This window comes from Hemiscyllium ocellatum, chromosome 19, assembly GCF_020745735.1.
Source record: "Hemiscyllium ocellatum isolate sHemOce1 chromosome 19, sHemOce1.pat.X.cur, whole genome shotgun sequence".
Taxonomy (NCBI): domain Eukaryota; kingdom Metazoa; phylum Chordata; class Chondrichthyes; order Orectolobiformes; family Hemiscylliidae; genus Hemiscyllium; species Hemiscyllium ocellatum.
This window is the reverse complement of record NC_083419.1, coordinates 6,448,655-6,471,308: the sequence shown is the minus strand read 5'-3', so window position 1 is coordinate 6,471,308 and position 22,654 is coordinate 6,448,655. Positions and strand designations below refer to the sequence as shown.

General features: G+C 43.9%; 1 protein-coding gene across 3 annotated transcripts in view; it reads right to left on the bottom strand.

Annotated features, from left to right (window-relative positions):
• The window catches only part of ano6 (anoctamin 6), a 155,759-nt gene that overhangs the window by 38,247 nt on the left and 94,858 nt on the right, over window positions 1-22,654 (bottom strand). For all 3 annotated transcript variants that reach the window (XM_060839622.1, XM_060839623.1, XM_060839624.1), the window contains 4 exons: window positions 17,585-17,863; window positions 12,125-12,235; window positions 6,545-6,660; window positions 203-337 (listed from right to left, as the gene is read on the bottom strand). In XM_060839622.1, coding sequence (XP_060695605.1) covers window positions 203-337; window positions 6,545-6,660; window positions 12,125-12,235; window positions 17,585-17,863 — 641 coding nt within the window. The remainder of the gene's footprint in view (window positions 1-202; window positions 338-6,544; window positions 6,661-12,124; window positions 12,236-17,584; window positions 17,864-22,654) is intronic.

Genomic DNA, 22,654 nt, shown 5'->3' with positions numbered 1-22,654 from the left:
GTCGCCCGAAGGAGGAATCCAACCCTGGGTCCCTGGCGCTGTGAGGCAGCAGTGCTAACCACTGAGCCACTGTGGAGGCTAAAAATGTGATAACGAAATGGGTACAACAGAAAGCTGCAAACTACGCAGTGATCAGAACACTGGCCACATCAATATGAAATGTTATTCGGATGCCACTGAGGTGTTATATTTTCCCACATACCTCCATGTATTGTAATCCAGAGTCAGTATTCCAAAAATAAAACAGACAAGTCCTGCAAATCCAGCAATGGCCAGCATTCCAGTATAGAAACCAAGCCAAGCAAAGTAGATTCCAATCTTCTCGCCAAAATACTTCCTGCAATGCAAAATTGAAAAGAAAAACTTTTGACACAGATAATGATGTTCTAAATTGCAAAGGCAACATCCCAATTAACATAAACAAGTATTTGACAAAATGGCAGAACTGGAATTTCTAATGGTAGATTTTGCATGTTCCTTTTCACAGCGTGATGACTCAATGGCAGAGTTCTGGGCCTGGTGATAAAGACATAAGATGTAAGGGCATATGTAGGCCATTCAGCCCATCAAGTCTTTTTCGCCATTCAATGAGATCATGGCTGATCTGATGATCCTCAGCTCCCTTTTCCTGCCTTATCCTATAACCCTCAGTTCCCTTACTGAATAAAAATTTCTCTGCCTCAGCTTTGAATATGTATAATGCCCCAGACTCTAAAAGGTTCTATGGTAAAGAATTTGATAGATTCACTACCATCTGAGAGAAGAAACTCCTTATCATTTCTGTCTTAAATATGTGACCCCTTGTTCTGAGATTATGTCCTCTGGTCCAAAAAAGGAAAACAACCTTGCTGCAACTATACTTGTATATCCCCTAAAAATCTTGTATGCTTCAGTAAAGTCACCTCTCATTCTTCTAAATTCCAATGAGTACATGCTCAACCTACTCAACATCTTCTCACAGGACAATCCCTCCACATTCGGATCATCCCAGTGAAACCTTACCTAAACTGCCTCAATGCCATTAATTTGTTTCCTTAGATAAGGGACCCATAAGTGTTCCATTATTCCAGCTGTGGTCTGACTAGTGTCTTCTCTAGGTTTAGCAAGATCACCCTATTTTTATAATCCATTCCTTTTATATTCCCTATTACCTGCTGATATTGCATGCTAACTTTTAATGATTTATGCAGAACTCCCAAATCCTTCTGTACTGTAACTTTCTGGAGTCTTTCTCCATTTAAATATTCATTATGGATAATAGTTAATTCATTCTACTATTTTTCTCTTCTCATGCCAGTGCATAACCTCACATTTTCCCACATTATACTCCATCTGCTGAGTTTTTACCCACTTGCTTAACCTGACTATACCCCTCTACAGACCCTTTGTGTAATTATGTGAATTTCCCAATTACTAAGGTTAGTCAGCAGACTGTTAGTCACAGAATGAAGGAACACTACATCTGCTCCTTTGATTGGTCTCCTGTGAAGCAACAGTTTTAGAACATTTACACTATAATTTATTGCTAAAGCATTACTGATTTTGATATGAAGAAGATGAATTTTGATTATTTTGCGGAAAGACTTGTACTTGGATAATTTTTCTTCAAGTGGTATTTCCACACATTTGGCAGTATTAAAGCTGGAAGTTCACCAAGATTTTTTGATAATCATCACTACTTCATGTTCTTAACATAATATATTCATCAGCGCCACACAGGTTTATAAAATGCTCGATGAGAACTTGCGGATAATTCACATCTTAAATCTACTGTGTTCTGTTATTGAACAAAAGCGAGAATACTACTGAAGGTAAAACATACAGTGAGAAAAGGCTGGATAGACTACTCTTAAAAAATAAGAGTAATCAGGGTACGGCAGCAGTACAGATTTGACATTATAATCAGATCAGCTAGGATCTTTCTCCTTGTTCACACTTTAGTTATGTTATGTTTTAATTTGGATGTGTATTTTTTAGCACCACTTTAAAGAATGAAATACGATCTGGGCAAAGGTTTACCAACATGCTGTGATATGAGAAAGCATAATACCAGATACACACATTATCCTCACGATGAGATGCAGTTCCCTAATGATCTTTAAATAAATTGTGCACAACATAACCAGGAGATTACTTATTCAATAAGAAGCAAATGTGGTGGAACCTATCGAGCTTAAAGTGTGACATTGTTAATGTAAAAAACAATTATGAAGTGAGATGAATTTAAATAAAATTCTGCTTTATAACTCCACTGTACAATGTAGCTACAAGGGAATAGTGATGGGGATCCATCTTAATCAGGGAAGTGGATATTTACAGATTGTTCGGATATTCTTGGAACAAGCTTCATCATTTGTAGCTGTTTTGTTTATTCATTCATAGAATGGGGGCATCTCTCAGGATTTATTGCCCATTCCTAATTGGCCAGAGGGAGGTTGAGAATAAGTCACACTTAAACCACATAGTGGTGGGTCTGGAGTTCCATGTAAGGCCAGACCAGGTAAGGGTGGCAGTATCCTTTCCTAAAGGACATTAGTAAGCCACAAGGGTAGTTCGCCAAAACTTGATTTGTGATCATAATTTGACTTATAACTCCAGATTTTCATTAAATTCAATCCCACCATCTGATGTGGCAATATTCAAAAGCAATTCCCCAGAACATGACTGGGGTCTCGGGATTAACAGCCCAACAAGACCACTAGTCTGTCACCACTCTTGAACTATCGGAGGAAAGGAGAAGTTGTGAAAGAGTACAAAGCTCAGTTTTAATGTTGCTTTATCACCCAGTGGCTAAATTTTCAGGCCAGAAAAGGCCTGTGCCGATCAGCAAGACAGTAATGGGACAATGACAGACTGGAGATAAGTTGCATTACTATTCCCATTAATTTAAGCTTGACACATTTCCTGAACATAATAGAGTCACAGAGATTAGATTAGATTACTTACAGTGTGGAAACAGGCCCTTCGGCCCAACAAGTCCACACCAACCCACCACCCACCCAGACCCATTCTCCTACATTTACCCCTTCACCTAACAGTACGGTCAATTTAGCATGGCCTATTCACCTAACCTGCACATGTTTCGAAAGTGGGAGGAAACCAGAGCACCCGAAGGAAACCCACTCAGACAATGGGAGAATGTACAAACTTCACACAGTCAGTCACCTGAGGTGGGAATGGAACCCAGGTCTCTGGTGCTGTGAGGCAGCAGTGCTAACCACTGTGCCACCGTGCCACCCATGTACAGCATGGAAACAGACCCTTCGGTCCAACCTGTCCATGCCAACCAGATATCCCAACCCAATCTAGTCCCACCTGCCAGCACTCGGCCCATATCCCTCCAAACTCTTCCTATTCATGTACCCATCCAAATATCTCTTAAATGTTGCAATTGTACCAGCCTCCACGACATCCTCTGACAGCTCATTCCAGACACGTACCACCCTTTGCATGAAAAAGTTGCCCTTAGGTCATTTTTATATCTTTCCCCTCTCACCCTAAACCTATGCCCTCTAGTTCTAGACTCCCCGACCCCAGGGAAAAGACTTTGTCTATTTACCCTATCCATGCCCTTCATAATTTTGTAAACATCTAGAAGGTCACCCCTCAGTCTCCGACGCTCCAGGGAAAACAGCCCCAGCCTGTTCAGCCTCTCCCTATAGCTCAAATCCTCCAATCCTGGCAACATTCTTGTAAATCTTTTCTGAACCCTTTCAAGTTTCACAGTATTTTTCCAATAGAAAGGAGACCAGAATTGCATGCAATATTCCAATAGTGGCCTAACCAATCTCCTGTACAGCCACATCATGACCTCCCAACGCCTGTACTCAGTACTCTGACCAATAAAGGAAAGCATACCAAACGCCTTCTTCACTATCCTACCTACCTGCGACTCCACTTTCAATGAGCTGTGAAGATGCACTCCAAAGTCTCTTTGTTCAGCAACAATCCCTAGGACCTTACCATTAAGTGTATAAAGGAGAAAGTGAGGACTGCAGATGCTGGAGATCAGAGCTGAAAATGTGTTGCTGGAAAAGCGCAGCAGGTCAGGCAGCATCCAAAGAGGAGAATCGACATTTCGGGCATGAGCTGAAGAAGGGCTCATGCCCAAAAACGTCGATTCTCCTGCTCTTTGGATGCTGCCTGACCTGCTGCGCTTTTCCAGCAACACATTTTCAGCATTAAGTGTATAAGTCCTGCTAAGATTTGCTTTCCCAAAATGCAGCACTTCACATTTATCTGAATTAAACTCCATCTGCCACTTCTCAGCCCATCGGCTGACCTGCATCCTGGGGTCTTACAGCAAGTGGTTGCCAAGATAATGGATGTCTTGGTGTAATCTTGCAACATTCAAGTAGATTGAAAAATTGCAGGTGTATCACTTATGTTCTAAAGAAAAAAGACAAAGCAAGCAGGAAAATATAGACCAATTAATGTAACATATGTCATTTGGAAAATGTTAGGATCCTTTATAAGAATTGGCGACAAAAGCAAATGATATGTTGGCCTTCATCATACAGGATTTCAGTGCAGGAACAGGGATGTCTTGTTGCAATTGTACAGGGTCTTAGTGAGACCACACCTGGAATATTGAGCGCTGATTTGGTCTGCATACCTCAAAAATGAGATTGGTAAATGACATTAAAAGCAAAACATTTTCTTTGTTACTCCACACTGATGACCCTTTGTTCCCATTTCCATAACCCAAAACCCTCAGCAGCTCCAGTCTATTGCCATTGGCCAGTAATAACTCTGTCCCAACTCTTCCCCTTTAAGCGAACAAACAATCTTCACAATAACTGAACTCCACAGACAGCCCGATGTTTTTGCTCCATTGACAACAGGTTTATCCATTTGGAAGATTCAAAGGCCTCACATGCCATTTGTTAAATTCAAACATCAATGTAAAATCACATTTGGATCTAAGAAAATTCATCTTAATATCCAACAAATTTAATTGACAACAAAAACAGAGATCTGAGGAAGGGTCACTTGACCCGAAACGTTAACTCGATTTCTTTCCATTAAGGTAGGTAAGTCCCCAGGGCCAGATGGGACTGATCCCAGGATACTGCTGAGCTTTTCCAGCAATTTCTGTTTTTGTTTCTGATTTAAACATCCGCAGTTCTTTTGATTTTAAGTTTAATTGACATCCTATCATGTTGCAGCAACTACAACACCCTTCACTTTTCTCAATACTTGTACATTTCTGATATCAGGGCTCCAGGTAAAGTATGTCCCCTCCTGAATTTTAGGAATTCTCTGTTTCTTACCTCACTCCTGCAGGCCCATTAAAGTCACAAGCACTGGGATCCAACAGGCATTACATTTAAAATAAGTTTCCCCAAATGCGCTGTTTAGATATTGTAATAAATGCTCCATTTCTCAAAAGCAGGACTGACAGGGAATATAACTCGCTGCTCTGTAAATATAGCAGGCACAGAGGAGATTGGCACTCTCTTTTGTGTGTTTATATTGTTAATTCTCTCTGGCCCACTCTGAGTGAGTTTAAATTCTCCTTCCTCATTGAAACAGTTGCTTTTATTCACTAAGGTGGGGCAGTGTTGCTGTGAGTGCGCCTGGAGTTGAGTTCCACTCTCTGCTTTGTTCCAGATCTGAGTTGTCATCTCAACAGGAAGGTGTTAAGTAGAGTCTCCCACATCTATGAACTAAAGAGGGACAAATGAAAATGCAGAAATGTATTGGTGGTCCCCAGTGGGTTCCAGGAAACATTGCTGGGGAGCCGTACAATTCTTTTGGATAGAAAAAAAACAAATACACAACTCAATCGCATTCCACAAGTTTCCCATATTCTTAGTGTACTAAAACTATTTTCATTGTGAAATTTACATCAAAAATTAACTGGTCTTAAATTTTCAGGCCGACATATTTCAACTAAGGTACCTGAAATCATATGTTGGTAAATCTGGTCCCCAAACATGATGCCATTTGATCATGAGTGAACTATGGTAAAACTCTCAGACTACAATTTGACTTTATCTCCTCTCACTCAAATTAGAGATCATGTGACTTTCTATACGATTTTGTTTCTCTCTACTAATGCTAAGATGTCGTATAAACGTCTGGATTGAACACGCGCACTACATTGCACTTAATTTAACAAATAACGATGAAGCATCCTATCAGTTCAATGGATGTGTATGCAATAGTGGCAGATGAATCCAATCCCAGACACGCGTGCACAAAGTTATTGCAACCAAATACCTCACAGGTTCAGCATCACATTTAACCTCCCCATATGGTTATTGGTACAGTGAGGTATTTGGTTGCAATAATTTGTACAAAAAAGCACAAATGACAGATTGCTCCTTCAGCTTCGAGTTCTGGTTTTCTTTCTCTATGATACAAATTCAGTTTGAACAGCCTTGGAAGGGTTTCTAGTACATTACATGAATTTCAAGCTGCAATTGTGTTTGCAGAGAACAAGCAGACTTATGTTTTGTGTGCATCATTGGGCTACGCACAGCAAATGGAAATTCGAGAGATTAGCTGGCGAGTGCAGCTGAAGTATTATAAATAGTACCTGATGAGATCCAGAGGTTGCAGTTTGTAAAAGTTCTTGGGATGTGCCCACTCCTCATACAAAAGGTATCTCTCATTGGGGCATAACGGGTCTGACGATTTCTGATTGTACTTACACTGGAAGAGAGACAGGAAAATGTCAGACTTCATTCATTAACCAGAATTCTTTATTTTGTTGAGTTTTTGGTCACATTTTTCTGAAATTTCCTGCATTATATCTAAGTGTACAAGAATGGGATGGGCCAGACTGTAATGCTGCACTGTAAAATTCCTTGCTGATATTTAAGGACAGATTTCAATTGACAAAAAAACTGGGAGAACACTGCTATGGGCAAATAATTCTATATTTTGTAATCAATCTGTTCAGTGATGCCTTTACACGCTTCTGCAGCAGTGGGACTTGAATTCAGGTGTCCTAGATCAGAGATAGGGACACTACCATTGCACCACAACAGAAGTTGAGTGCAGGATGCAACAGATTAGCAGTCACCTTACCTCTCGACCACCACATCACTGATTTCCCTCCACGTGCACTGCATAATTACAAAACATAGACCTGGAGACCTGAACACCAACTAGCCACAAAAGACATGACCCTCTCTCACTCATATCCTCACATACAGATAAGGAAGGACACCACTTCGACTGGGACAACACAGCTATCCTAGGACTAGCCAAACAAAGACATGCACGAGAATTACTGGAAGCATGGCATTCCACCCTGAACTCTATCAACAAACACATCGAGTTAGACCCCATCTACCACCCCCCTGAGAAAAGGAACAGGAAGTGACTTCACTACAGGAAATGACATCACCAACCCCAAGAAACACAAACATATAAATAGAAAGTAGGAATTTTCAGCATTGCTTTGCCTGAGGCCCACTGAAGATATTACTTACAGTGTGGAAACAGGCCCATTGGCCCAACAAGTCCACACTGACCCACCGAAGCGCAACCCACCCATACCCCTACATTTACCCCTTACCTAACACTACGGGCAATTTAGCATGGGCAATTTAGCATGGCCAATTCACCTGGCCCGCACATCTTTGGATTGTGGGAGGAAACCGGAGCACCCGGAGGAAACCCACGCAGACACAGGGAGAACGTGCAAACTCCACACAGTCAGTTGCCTAAGGCTGGAATTGAACCCAGGTCTCTGGCGCTGTGAGGCAGCAGCGCTAACCACTGTGCCACCCAATTTTATCTAGTAGGGTAACGAAATGTCTGGAAATGAACCTTCCTGCTCAGTAAGCAAACCTACATCCAAAACCTCAATCTGAGCTACAAATCTTCTCAAACCACACCTGAAACAAAAGCAGAAATCACTGGCGCAACAATTCTGATGAGGAGTCACTGGACTCAAAAACATTAACTCTGATTTCTTCATACAAATACTGCCAGACCTGCAGAGTTTCTCCAGCAATTTCTGCTCTTGCACTGTACAACTGCTTATTCACATTCGAGTGTAAGATAAAACCATCCTTTATTATTCAGTTGACAAATTAAGAATAGATACTCAGGTCCCTGGCAGGACAGAATAACAGTATCCCAGGAGCTATCAGAATTTTTTCGAGAAGGGAGATAATGAGAGATTTATTTTGTTAAAATAAATGCCTCTAAATGTCTACAATTTAAAATAATTAAGATAACTTAGAAAGATCTTACATTACAATCATTCAATTCTTTAACCCAGTAAGAAATGGGAACAGCAGTAGGCCATTCAGCCCCTCGAGCCTGCTCCAGCATTCAACAGGATCATGTCTGATCCAATACTCCTCACATCCATGTTCCTGCCCTTTCCCTGTAATCTTGAATAACTGACTAATCAGGAGCCTAACTATTTCAGCCTTAAATATACTCCAAGGACTGTGCTCTCCGTGGTCAGGAGTTCCAGAGACTCTCAACCCTCTGAGAAAAAAAATTCCTCTCATCAGTTGACGTGCCTTTATTCTGAGTCTATGTCCTGGACCCTCTCATGAAGGGAAACTCCTCTCAGCATCTATCCTGTCAGGTCTCTTAAGATTCCAAAATGTTTTAAAGAGATCACCTCTCATTCTTCCAAACTCCAATGAGTAGAGCCCAGGAATTCATCAATAAAGGCACGGTAAGAGTTCAATAACATGTTCTGCCATGTGCTAAATATATGGTACATCACCACAGGCTGGATTTGGGTACAGCCCAATTACAGTGTTGACAACATATATGTTAATGCCTTGGATCAGGAAACTGAACACTATTGCTAAGTTTGTGGATGACAAAAATAAGTGGGAAGGCAAGCGATAAGGATGGCATGGAGTCTGCAGAAATGTTAAAGTGAGTGGGCAAATATTATGTGGAAAAATATGGAATTATGCTCTCTGGCAGGAAGAATAGAGCAGATGAATGTTCGTTAAAAGAAGAAAGACTGCATCCATGAATCACAATAAGTTAGCATCCAGTTTCAGTGGAATTAGGAGAGGGAAACAAGATGTTAGCCTTTATTTCAAAGGGAATGGAATACAAAAACATGACGGTTTTGCTAAAACTATATGAGGCACCAGTCAGCCCACAGCTGGTTTACTGTGAAGTTTTGGGGCCTTTATCTAAAGAAAGAAATGCCGGCATTAGAAGCAGTTCAGAGAGCATTCACTAAGATGATGCTGGGTATGGAGGGGCTTATGATGATGGATTGGGTCTGTACTCACTGGAGTTTAGAATAATAAGAAAGATTAACGATTATCAAAGGACTTGGTGTGCCTCAAGGATCGGTGCTGGGTCCAATGTTTTTCATCATTTTTACAAATGATTAGATATGAACATAGGAGGCATAGGAAGTAAGTTTGCAGATGATACCAAAATTGGAGGTGCAGTGGACAGTGAAGAAGGTTACCTCAGAGTACAATGGGATCTCGATCAGATTGGCCAATGGGCTGAGGAGTGGCAGATGGAGTTTAATTTAGATAAATATGAAGTGCTGCATTTTGGAAAGGCAAATCAGAGCATGTTTTATACGCTTAATGATAAGGTCCTGGGGAATGCTGCACAGAGACCTTGTAGTGCAGGTTCGTAGCTCCTTGAGTCTCATGTAGATGGAATAGTGAAGAAGGTGTTTAGTACACTTTCCTTTATTGGTCAGAGCACTGTGTATAGGAATTGGAAGGTCATGTTGCAGCTGCACATGATATCGATTAGGTCACTGTTGGAATATTGCATGCAATCCTGATCTCCTTCCTCTCGGAAGGATGTTGTGAAACTTGAAAGGATTCAGAAAATATTTACAAGACTGTTGCCAGGGTTGGAGGATTTGAGCTATAGGGGGAGGCTGAATAGGCTGGGGCTGTTTTCCCTGGAGCATCAGAGGCTGAGGGGTGACCTTATAGAGGTTTATAAAATTATGAGGGGCATAGATAGGGTAAATAGACAAGAGGTGGAGGAGTCCAGAACTAGAGGGCATAGGGTGAGAGGGGGAAAATTTAAAAAGGGCCTAATGGGCAAATGTTACACAAAGAGTGTGGTGCGTGTATGGAATGAGCTTCCAGAGGAAGCTATCGAGGCTGATACAATTACAACATTTAACAGACATCTGAATGGGGACATGAATAGGAAGGATTAGAGGGATATGGGCCAAATGCTGGCAAATGGGACTAGATTAATTTAAGATATCTGGTTGGCGTGGAGAAGTTGGACTGAGGGGCCTGTTTCTGTGCTGTACATCTCTATGACTCTACAAACCTATGACTTGAGGGATAGATGCAGAAAGTTTGCTTCCCATTGTGGCAGAGTCTAGTACCACAGGACATAATCTCAAAAAAAGGAGTCGCCCAGTTATGACAGAGGAGAAATTTCTTCTCTCTGAGGGGAGTGAATCTGTGGATTTCTTTAGCACAGAGGGCTGTCAAGCCTGCGTCATTAAGAATATTCAAGGCTGAGACAGACAGATTTTTAATCAAAGGAATCAAGGATTATAACAAAAAGGCAGGAAAGTGGAATTGAAGATATCAGAACACATGTGGTTTCATTGAATGGTGGAATCAATGGGCTGAATGGCCTACATCTGCTCCTATGTCTTAATGGTGAGGGGGCTGTGCCCATTGGTTGGAGAATGAATTTGAACATCCGCAAATGGAAGCCCAATGGAGTTAAGTGCCCTTAACTGGCCACCATTGGGCCTTGCTCAACACACAAGACCCAGGGGATAAAAAAATACAACACACCAAGGGCTTCTAGCTATCAAGGCCGGCAGCTCCTCATTGTTGTTAGTGCCACCGGAGGATCTCATAGAGACACTACACCCCGAGTGATGGCAGAATAGAAATCATGGGACTGGGATTACAGGAGTGTGGGGGTGGGAGAAGGGGTGATCAGAGGTAAAGTTAGCAGGTGGCTTTAAGCAGCTAGCCCCCTGCCGAATGACAGATTCCTTCATCTGACTCTAAATGCTGCTCAATTAAGGAACCAACCCGGTTTCTAGGAAAGCTGCAGTGCCTGGTGACATTCTGGAAACACAGGAGGGCTGCGTCACTTGCACCTAGTCCATAAGTACCATTAAATTCTGGTAGGCTTTTATTTAACTGATTTCAACTTTTTATTTAATTTCAAAATTTACTTTAGTCATAAATCATATTTATACATACACACACAAACACAGTTTGGTTCTGTCCAGTAACATATCAAGGAACAAACAAACAAACATTAGTCAATAAGACATGGAACTGGAAAGGGAAAGCAGGTCAGGCAACATCAGAGGAGCAGGAAAATTGACATTTTGGGTCAGGACCTTTCATCAGGACTGGGGAGGGGGAAGGGAGCTGAGAAATAAATGGGAGATGGGGCTGGGGGAAAGGTAGGTAGGAGGGTGATAGGTGGTTGCAGGTTGGGGGTTATTGTGATTGAATGGTGGAATGGATACGTAGGGAGGAAGAGGAACAGGTTAGGTCAGCTTCAAAATTTCCCCATCCCCAACCCTCCCTCTCCTCCCTGCCTCCTTGACCTGATCATCTTCCTTCCCACCTGTCTGCTCCACCCTTCCCAATCACATAACCCCCTACCTGCATCCTCCTACCACCATCCAATCCAAGTTGCCCTCAGCCTCCTTCCCCACCCCCACCCCATTCCTGATGAAGGGTCCTGACCTGAAATGCTGACTTCTGTGTCTGACGCTGCCTGACCTGCTGCGCCTTTCCAGCTCCACTTTTTATCGACTCTGACCTCCAACATCTGCAGTCCTTAGTATCTCCAACAAGCAAACATTGGTGTTTGACTCCATCCAACAAACAAACCAAAGGTTTATTTGTACACGGTTAGCAAGTTCTCACCTTCAGTTTAATCGTTTCAGAATTTCCCACTGATGGAAGACTAACCAGTGGCCTCTTCCATTGTGAGGTGGACCGAACTGCATCAAACCACACTAAATACATCCCCTACCTTTTATGTTAACAAAACCACCCCTGTTGCATCCATAAAACACATGTCGAATCATCCAATACCACTGAACATTATTACATATTTTCTTGTTATACTATTTATAAATTCACCTCATCTAGTAACTACTGGTTGGCAAGCTTCAAGCATCAATTAACATTCTATCATTACTTACATCATGGAGGGTGTAAGCTGCACTGTATGTCTTTGAGTCCAAAAGTTTGGTGATGCCAAATTTGTTTCGATTTCCTTTTTTATATTCACAGCGGTTCAGAATATACTGGACCTGCATAAATAGATTGAAAAGTGATTAGCCATAAGAGCAGTGTTCAACTCAAAATTGTAAAGGGGTTTGGAGGGGGGGAGGGGGAGGAGGAGAGTGGGGAGGAGAAGGGAGTGGGGGGGTGGGGAAGAGGAGGAGGAGTGGGGAGGGGGGAGGAGGAGGAGTGGGGAGGGGGGAGGAGGAGGAGTGGGGAGGGCGAGGAGGAGTTGGGAGGGGGAGGAGGAGTGGGGAGGGGACGAGGGGCAGTTGGGAGGGGGAGGAGGAGTGGGGAGGGGGAGGAGGAGTGGGGAGGGGGAGGAGGAGTGGGGAGGGGGCGAGGAGCAGTTGGGAGTGGGAGGAGGAGTGCAGAGGGGGAGGAGGAGTGCAGAGGGGGAGGAGGAGGAGGGGGAGTGGGGTGTGGAAGCAGGAGGAGGAGTGGGGAGGGGGAGGGGGAGAGGGGAGGGGGAGGAGGAGTGCAGAGGGGGAGGAGGAGTGCAGAGGGGGAGGAGGAGGAGGGGGAGTGGGGTGTGGAAGCAGGAGGAGGAGTGGGGAGGGGGAGGGGGAGAGGGGAGGATGAGTAGGGTGGGGAGGAGGAGTAGGGAGGGGTAGGGGAGGGGGATTAAGGGGTGGGGGAGGAGGAGTGGGGAGGGGGAGGGGGCAGAGGAATGGGGAGATGGAGGTGGAGTGGGGAGTTGGAGGTGGAGGTGAAGGTGCACGGGGAGGTGATAGCCTCTTGATATTATCACTTGATAAGAGTGGTGCTGGAAAAGCACAGGTGGTCAGGCAGGATCCGAGAAGCAGGAAAATCGCGTTTTGGGCAAAACCCCTTCATCTGGAATGAGGCTGGGAGCCTCCGGGATGGAGACATGAATGGGAGGGGGAGGGGGTTGGGGCTGGGGAGAAGCTAGCTGAGAATGCAATAGGTGGATGGAGATGGGGGTAAAGATGATAGGTCAGAGAGGAGGGTGGAACGGATAGGTGGGAAGGAAGATGGACAGGTAATGAGGGCGGTGCTGAGCTGGAAGGTTGGAACTGGGATAAGGTGGGGGGATGGAAAATGAGGAAACCGAAGTCCACATTGATGCCATGTGGTTGAAGGGTCCTGAGGCGGAAGATGAGGTGTTCTTCCTCCAGGCATCGGGTGGTGAGGGAGTGATGACAGAGGAGGCCCAGGACCTGCTTGTCCTCGGCAGAGTGGGAGGGGGAGTTGAAATATTCCAGAGACCCAGATAATGTTCTGGTTCAAATCCTGCCATAGCAGATGTTGGAAACTGAATCTATTAAGAAAAAAGTCTAGGATTAAGGGACTATTGATGACCATGAATCCATTGTCAATTATCAGGGAAAACTCATCTGGTTTACTAATATCCTTTAGGGAAGGAAGCTGCCATCCTTACCTGGTCTGGTCTTCATTTGACACCAGACCCGCAGCAATGTGGCTGACTTTTACCTGACCTCTGGGCAATTAAGGCCAAAAAGTGTGGCACCAGAAAAGCACTGCCGGTCAGGCAGCATCCGAGGAGACCTTATACTCGAAATGTCAACTGTCCTGCTCCTTGGATGCTGCCTGACCAGCTGTACTTTTCCAGCACCACACTTTTTGACTCTGATCTCCAGCATTTCACTTTCTCTTTCTGCTGCAAATGTGTTGCTGGTCAAAGCACAGCAGGCCAGGCAGCATCTCAGGAATAGAGAATTCGACGTTTCGAGCATAAGCCCTTCATCAGGAATAAGGGCAGCATCTCAGGAATAGAGAATTCGACGTTTCGAGCATAAGCCCTTCATCAGGAATAAGGGCAGCATCTCAGGAATAGAGAATTCGACGTTTCGAGCATAAGCCCTTCATCAGGAATAAGGGCAGCGGGAAATAGATGCTGGCCTGGCTTTGACACCCACATCCCATGAATGAATTTTTTTTAAAAAATTGTTAGTTCCTGTCTGGTACAAAAATAAATTGGGAAATGTGGCCTAGCTGTGGCGAACAAGGAAAATTAAGGATAGTATTAAATCAGGGGAATGGCTATACAAAATGGCCAATTTAAAAAGCAATAGATGTGAGGATTGGGGATTTAGACTTCACAAAAGAAGGACAAAGGGATTGATTGAGTGGGGGATAATAGAGTACAACATAAGTTTGTGAGAAATGTGCAAACTAATTGTAAAAACTTCTATAGGTATGAGAAGAGATTCTGGTCTGGATTAGCTAGTTTGCAGACAACAAAAATTGGGGCAAGTTGTAGATTGTGAGAAATGGTGTGGATACAACACGATATAGATTAGTTGGACTAAGAAATGGCAAATGGAGTTTAATCTGGACAAATATGTGATGCATTTTGAAAGTTCAAATATAAAAGGCAAGTTAGTTGTAAATTGCTGGACCCTTAGGAGGATTGATATACTGAGGGATCTTAGGATGCAAGACCACAGCTCTCTGAGTAGATACGGTGGGAAAGAAGGCACAAAGGCTTGCTTGTCTTCATCAGCCAGGACACGGAGTATGAAAGTTGGCAAGTATGTTGCAGCTTTAGTTAGATCACATATGGAGTATTGTGTTCTGCTCTGGTCGCCACATGATGGGACGGATGGAGAAGGTTTGGAGAAGATGCAAAAGAGGTTTGGAATGTATAGGCTTTAAAGAAATGCTGTACAAGAAAGTTTCTCCATCAATTTCTGTTTTTGATGAGGAAAAAATTTTGAATGTTTTTAAGAAGGAATTTGATATAATTCTTAGGTTTAAAATGATCAACGGGGATGGGGAGAAAGCAAGAAAAGCGTGCTGAGTTGGATGATCAACCATAATCATTTGGAATGGCAGTATGGCAGAACGCACAAAGGATTGAATGGCCTACTCCTGTTCCGACTTTCTATGTCTGTATTTGCGAACAATTGCTCATTTTAAACCAGAAGAAGAAAGACAGTAATGAAGAAGTGCAATTCTTTTAACTTATCCCTTCAAGGAAGTCACTGTCCCCAATTAACACTGTTTTCACAATTGGGAAAAATGGTTTAGCAATTTTACGTAACCATGCTTTATTAAAAAAAGGATTCAATTTATTGGCCTGAAATCACTAATTTAACTTTTTAAAAAGACTAAAGCCACATTTCATTGACCTGAAATTGACAATTAAAGATGGCTAAACATTTGTATCATTTTAGTTTCTACATTCCAAAGCATCATACAATCACTGCAGGTTAGGCAGCATCTCAGGAATAGAGAATTCTCACAGCTGCAAATGTGTTGCTGGTCAAAGCACAGCAGGTTAGGCAGCATCTCAGGAATAGAGAATTCTCACAGCTGCAAATGTGTTGCTGGTCAAAGCACAGCAGGTTAGGCAGCATCTCAGGAATAATTCTCTATTCCTGAGATGCTGCCTAACCTGCTGTGCTTTGACCAGCAACACATTTGCAGCTGTGAGAATTCTCTATTCCTGAGATGCTGCCTAACCTGCTGTGCTTTGACCAGCAACACATTTGCAGCTGTGATCTCCAGCATCTGCAGACCTCATTTTTTACTATCATACAATCACTGCAGTGTGAAAGTAGGCCACTCAGCCCACGGAATCTGCACTAACCTTCAGAAGAGCATCCCATCCAGATGGGGTGAATGTGTAAACTCCACACAGTTAGCTGCCTGAAGCTGGAATCAAACTTGGGTGCCTGGTGCCAAGAGGCAGCAGGGCTAATTACTGAGCCACTGTGCAACTGCAAAGCATCATCAGAAACAGTTGTTTGAAGGAGTATAAATGAGGGCCATCTCCTACCTTAGTAGAAAGCATCCGAACAAACACATGGCACTCAACAGTGTGGGGACATCCAATAAAACCTAAAAACATCATTTGACTCATCAAATCTGCTCAACGAGATCATGGTTGATCTGATATGAATTCAGATTTCTCCAGCTTCCTCATTTCCCCTCCCCCCACCTTGTCTCAGTCGGTTCCCTCAACTCAGCACCGCCCTCCTAACCTGCAATCCTCTTCCTGACCTCTCCGCCCCCACCCCACTCCGGCCTATCACCCTCACCTTGACCTCCTTCCACCTATCCCACCTCCATCGCCCCTCCCCCTAGTCCCTCCTCCCTACCTTTTATCTCAGCCGGCTTGGCTCTCTCTCTCTTATTCCTGATGAAGGGCTTATGCTCGAAACGTCGAATTCTCTATTCCTGAGATGCTGCCTAACCTGCTGTGCTTTGACCAGCAACACATTTGCAGCTGATAATCCTCAGCTCCGGTTTCCTGCCTTTTTCCCCATACCCCTGATTCTCTTGTTGATTAACAGTCTGTTTATCTCAGTCTTGAATACAGCATGCAACCTAGCCTTGACAGCCTTCTTCAGTAAAGCATTCAGGGACTCACTATCCTCCAAAAAAAATTCCTCCCCATCTCAGTTTTAATTGTGTGACCCCTTATTCTGCGATAGAGTCACAGTGATGTACAGCACGGAAACAGACCCTTCAGTCCAACTCGTTCATGCTGACCAGATATCCTAACCTAACCTATTCCCACCTGCCAGCACCCTTCCTGTTCATATATCCATCCAGGTGCCTTTTAAATGATGATGCCATCTGCTCCCAGACTCCCCAAAAGGGGAAACAACCTCACCACATCCATCCTGTTGAGTCCCTCAGAATCCTGTAAGTTTCAATATGGTCGTCTCTCAATCTTCTAAATGTCAATGAGCATTAGCCCAGCTTATATTCAGTTCCTCTGAAGAAAATCCCTCCATACCCAGGACTAACTTTGTGAATCTTCTCTGGACTGCCCTGATATATCAACTTTCCTTCCTTGGGTAAGGGAATCCAAACTGCTCACTGCATTCCAGTTCTGCTCAGCTTCAAGGTAAACCTGACCATACATGACTTTCACAGTCACGGTACAAAACAAATGTTTAAAACGCATTAAATTATTAGGAACACCTTTGGACGGCAAATAAGATAGCGTGACGCAGTGGCTCATCGGTTAGCACTGCTGCCTCGCAGCACCAGAGACCCGGGTTTGATTCCACCCTCGGGTGACTATCCATGTGGATTTTTATACTCTCCCCATTTCTGTGTGGGTTTCCTCCGGATGCTCAGATTTCCTCCCCCTGTTCAAAGATGTGCAGGTTAGGAGGGTTACCAATGGGAAATGCAGGGTTACAAGGTTAGAAGGGGGTGAGTCTGGTTGAGATGCTCTTCAAAGGGTCAGTGTGAACTCAATGGGCCGAATGGCCTGTTTCCCCACTGTAGGGATTCCGTGAAGAGGAGGATATAAAGAGAAGCTACACCTTCTCATCTGGTCATAACACAGTCACATACGTTCTGTACTTAATCAACCTCAATATATTTTAATACAGCCAAGAAGATAGCGGTAACACAGTTTGATATTATCTTACTATTCTGCTTCTTGTTGCTGGTGAGAAGAATGAATCATGATCATCAATTTGGAAACTTTTAATACGATCCATCTCAAAAGGCGCAGTGAAATATTCAGGTTCTGGTGGAATTTTGTCTTCATCCACTGAGAAAATCTTAGTGATGCAGTTGAATGTGGAGGGCTTCTGTTTTATATCATTGGAATATAGAGGTAGCTTGATATGAAGGAGTTCAGCATAACGACAGAGAAGATCCCATGGTGCATGGAGTTTCAGAAAAATAAGGCTGTGATCCACAACCTATAAATATAATTTAACAATGTGAAAAAGTTTGAACAAACACATTTTTCAATTATTACAGAAACGAAATTACATGGAGGTTTGAAATCTGAAATAAAAATGGAAAATGTTATTAACACTTAGCAGATTGCATCTGCATAGGAAGAAACAAGATTAAACCTTGGAATCATCAACTTGAAATATTAAAACTGTTTTTCTCTTTCTATAGGTTAATTTGCCCTGCAATATGAGCTGATGTCAGCACAGCAAGAACTAAAAAAACCTGTGATTTCAATGAATAATGATCCCTTCAATGTATCTCCTTAAAAAAATCACAGAATTCCTACAGTGTGGAAGCAGACCACTCCACCCATCAAGTCCGCCCTGACCCTCCAAAGAGCATCCTAGCCAGATCAACCCCCTATCACTGCATTTCCCATTGCCAATCCACCTAACCTGGACATCTTTGGATTGTGGGAGAAAATCGGAGCACCCAGAGGAAACCCACACAGTCTGTCCGAGGCTGGAATCGAACCCCCCACAGGCGAGGCATCAGTGCTAACCACTGTGCCACCCCAACTGAGAAGGAAGATGAACTGGGTGGCATGGTGGCAGTGGGCAGCACAGTGGCAGTGGACAGCACGGTGGCACAGTGGTAAGCACTGCTGCCTCACAGCGCCAGAGCCCCGGGTTCAATTCCTGCCTCAGGGATTCTCTGTGTAGAGTTTGCACGTTCTCCCCGTGTCTGCGCGGGTTTCCTCCAGGTGCTCCGGTTTCCTCCCACAGTCCAAAAATGTGCAGGTTAGATGAACTGGCCATGCTAAATTGCCTGTAGTGTCAGGTGAAGGGGTAAATATAGGGGAATGGGTCTGGGTGGGTTGCGCTTCGGCGGGTCAGTGTGGACTTGTTGGGCCGAAGGGCCTGTTTCCACACTGTAAGTAATCTAATCTAATCTAAAGTCAGCAAAGTCAATGTGAAAAGGTACAAGAAAGGAATTACAAGAGAGAGAGAGAGACATTGAATTAAGAGGAACAATAACATGCAGAACATGAATTAGAAGCAGAATTAAGCCATTTGGCACATCAAGCCTATTTCACCATTCAATAAAGCATGCTTGATCTGTTTGTGTTCTAACCTGCACATTCCCATCTATCCCCGATAATCTTCGAGACCCTTACCTGACACGGATCTACCTATCTGCACCTTAAAATATCTGGTGACCCCACCTCAACCATCTTCAGAGGTGGGGGGGGCCAAAATTATACAACCTCAGAGAAAAACAACCCTTTAGTCTCTATCCTCACAGACTATGCCCTAGTTCAGGACTCATCCACAAGAGGAGACATCCTTTCCATGTCTGACTTGTCAAGGCCATTCAGGATCTTATAAATGTCAATCAAGTCATCCTTTGCTGTTCTGAACTCAGCGTTCCTGATCATCTGCTCTATCTCTTTATCATCTCTAGTGACTCATGCACCACAATACCTAGATTACTCTGCACCTCAGAATTTTGTTCTCTGTTTAAATTATATTCTGCTACTCAATTTTTCCAGCCAAACTGAACAACTTTACATTTTCTCACATTATACTCCATCTCCCAGACTTTTGCCCACTCCCTCATCCATATTGGTTTGCATTCTTGTTATATCATTATCACAACATACTTTATTACCTGTCTTTGTGCCATCTGAAAATTTAGCTATTGTGCCTTTTATCACCTCCCTTAAAGCATTGATATGAATCATTAAAAAGTTGAAGGCCCAATGCAGACTGTTGTAGGACCCGATTCATCATATCAATTTGAAAAAAAGACTCATTTATGTACTCTGATTCCTACCAGCCTGCCAACCTTGTGCTCCCTACAACACTTTGATCTGTGACCCTTTAGGTCAAACCTGGTCAAATGCCTTCTGGAAATCCATGAGGAGGGTTCTGCCTGGGAACCCTCCAACCACAAGGGATGAACTCAGATTTCTCCAGTTCCCTCATTTCCCCTCCCCCCACCTTGTCGCCGTCGAATCCCTCGAACTCAGCACCATCTTCCTAACCTGCAATCTTCTTTCTGACCTCGCCGCCCCCACCCCACTCTGACCTATCACTCTCACCTTGACCTCCTTTCACCTATCACATCTCCATCGCCCCTCCCCACAAGTCCCTCCTCCCTACCTTTTATCTTAGCCTGCTGGACACACTTTCCTCATTCCTGACGAAGGGCTTATGCCCGAAACGTCGAATTTCCTGTTCCTTGGATGCTGCCTGACCTGCTGCGCTTTTCCAGCAATGCATTTTCAGTTCTGGAAATCCATGTAAATCAACAGGCTTCCCTTTATCCATAGCACATGTTACTCCCTCAAAGGATCAGAATAAATTGGTTAACCAGTAAATCTTATTCTTAACCCATACCAACTCTTTCCAATTACCTTGAGGTTTTCCAATTTATAACTTTCTTAATGATCAATTCTGAACTTTCCCATGACAGAAGTGAAGCTAACTGGCCAACAATTCTTGTTTTCTGCTTCCCTTCCTTCTTAAATAGATAGATGATTTTTGCCAGCTTCCAATCTAATGGAGTATTCCCAACATCCAATAGGTTTTGTAAAATTAACACCAATGCATCTACACTTAATTAATCCTAGGGGCAAGTCTGACTTTCATTAATATTTTGTTTTATATATATTTTGATATATATAAAAAGAAAATTCCAACTTGCAGAAAAAAAAGGCTTTTAATTGTTGATTTCTAGACTTTAGAATTTGAGTAGAAAAACAGGAGGCTGGAAGAACACAGCAAGCCAGGCAGCATCAGGATGTGGAGAAGTCAATGTTCCGTGTAAAACCCTTCTTCAGGACTGGGGGTGGGAGTAGGGGGAGTTGCAGATAAATGATGGAGAGTGCAGGGTTATGGGTGGGGAGAGGGGTGAGGTGGTGAGGTGATAATAGATGAATACAGGTGGTAGGTAAGACCTGGTAGGTCAATAGGAGGAATGAATCCAGTTGGTAGCTGGAAGGAGGGATCGGTCAGAGGGATGGAAGGAAGGAGGTGGGGCTGGATAGGGAGTCGGGGGATGAGTGGGAAGGTTATTTGGAATTGGAAAACTCAATGTTGTGTCCTCTGAGCTGTAGGCTGCCCAGGTGGAAGATGAGGTGTTTTTGCTCCAATTTGCAGTCTGATTCACTGTGGCAATGAAGGAGCCAAAGATGGACATGTTGGAGAGGGAGTGGCAAGGGGAATTGAAATGGATGATGACCGGGAGGTCAGGCTTGCCCTTAACAGCCTGGCTGAGATGCTCAGCAAAACGTGCCCTTTAGTTTACATTTGGCCTACCTGATGTAGAGCAGACCACATCGGAACAGTGGTTACAGTAAACAAATTTGGAGGAGAGGCAGGTGAACCTCTGTCTCACCTGGAAGGACTGTTTGGGGTCCTAGATGGAGGTGAGGCTGGCAGGTTTTGCATCTTTTACAGTTGCAGGGAAAAGTACAAGGGGGTCAAGAGGGTTGGTGGGGCGGGTGGCGTAAACCAAGGATTGGTGAAGGAAATGGCCCTTTCAGAAGGCAGAGAGGGGTGGGGAGGGGAAGATGTTCTTGGTGATGGGGTCTAGTTGGAGTTGGCGGAAGTGTTTGAGAACAAGGGGGATATTGTCTTTATTATGTTGGGTTGGGGCAGAGTTTAGAGCAATAGAGCTGGGTATGGAGGTGGGGCAGTGGAAGACTACCTGGATGGCAGAGGGGAAAAAGCACATTGTCTAAAATAGGTGGATGTCTGGGATGTTTGGGAGTGGAACATCACCACATCAGAGCAGATGGGATGGAGATGGAGTAATTGGGAAAATAGGATGGAGTTTTTGCAGGATACATGATGGGAGGAGGTGTAGTGGAGGTAGTTACAGGAGTCTGTAGATTCATAGCAAACACCAGTCTGTAAACTGTCGCGAGAGATGGAAACAGAGAGGTCAACGAAGGGGAGGGAGGTACCAGAGATAGACCAAGTGAATTTAAGGGCAGAGTAGAAATCGTTGGCAAAGTTGATGAATTGGAGGAGAAAGTGAGGACTGCAGATGCTGGAGATCAGAGCTGAAAATGTGTTGCTGGAAAAGCGCAGCAGGTCAGGCAGCTTCCAAGGAGCAGGAAAATCGACGTTTCGGGCATGAGCCCTTCTTCAGGAAGGGCTTCTTCCTGCTGCCTGACCTGCAAAGTTGATGAATTGCTCCAGTTTAGGAACAACATCTGGACATCCTACAGCCCAGAGGACACAATATTGAGCTCTCCAATATCAAATAACCTTCCCACCCATCCCTGACTCCCTTTCCAGCCCCTCCCCCACCCTTCCATCCCTCCAACCGACCTCTCCTTTCAACTACCAACCAATTTATTCCTCCTGTTGACCTACCAGGTCAGACCTACGACCCATACTCACCTACCACCACCTCACCACTCTGCCCCTTTCCCCACTCCCAATATCTGCAGTTCCCCCATACCCCCCACCCCCATCCTAAAGAATGGTTATACCCGAAATGTTGGATCTCTCCATCTCCTGGTGCTGCCTGGCTTGCTGTGCTCTTCCAGCTTCCTGCTGGTCTGCCCTGAATTCCAGTATCTGCAGGTTTTTTTGTCTCTAATTTAGTGTTTGAGTGGCAATATTTGATAAAACATTAAGGGTACCTGTACTATCAATTACTAGAGTTAGATATCTGTGCAGAGTTTAGGGTCATAGAGGAAGACTTCTATAACGCGGAAACAGACCCTTCAGTCTAAGTTGTCCATGCTGACCAGATATCCTAAATTAACCTAGTCCCATTTATTTGATAATTAA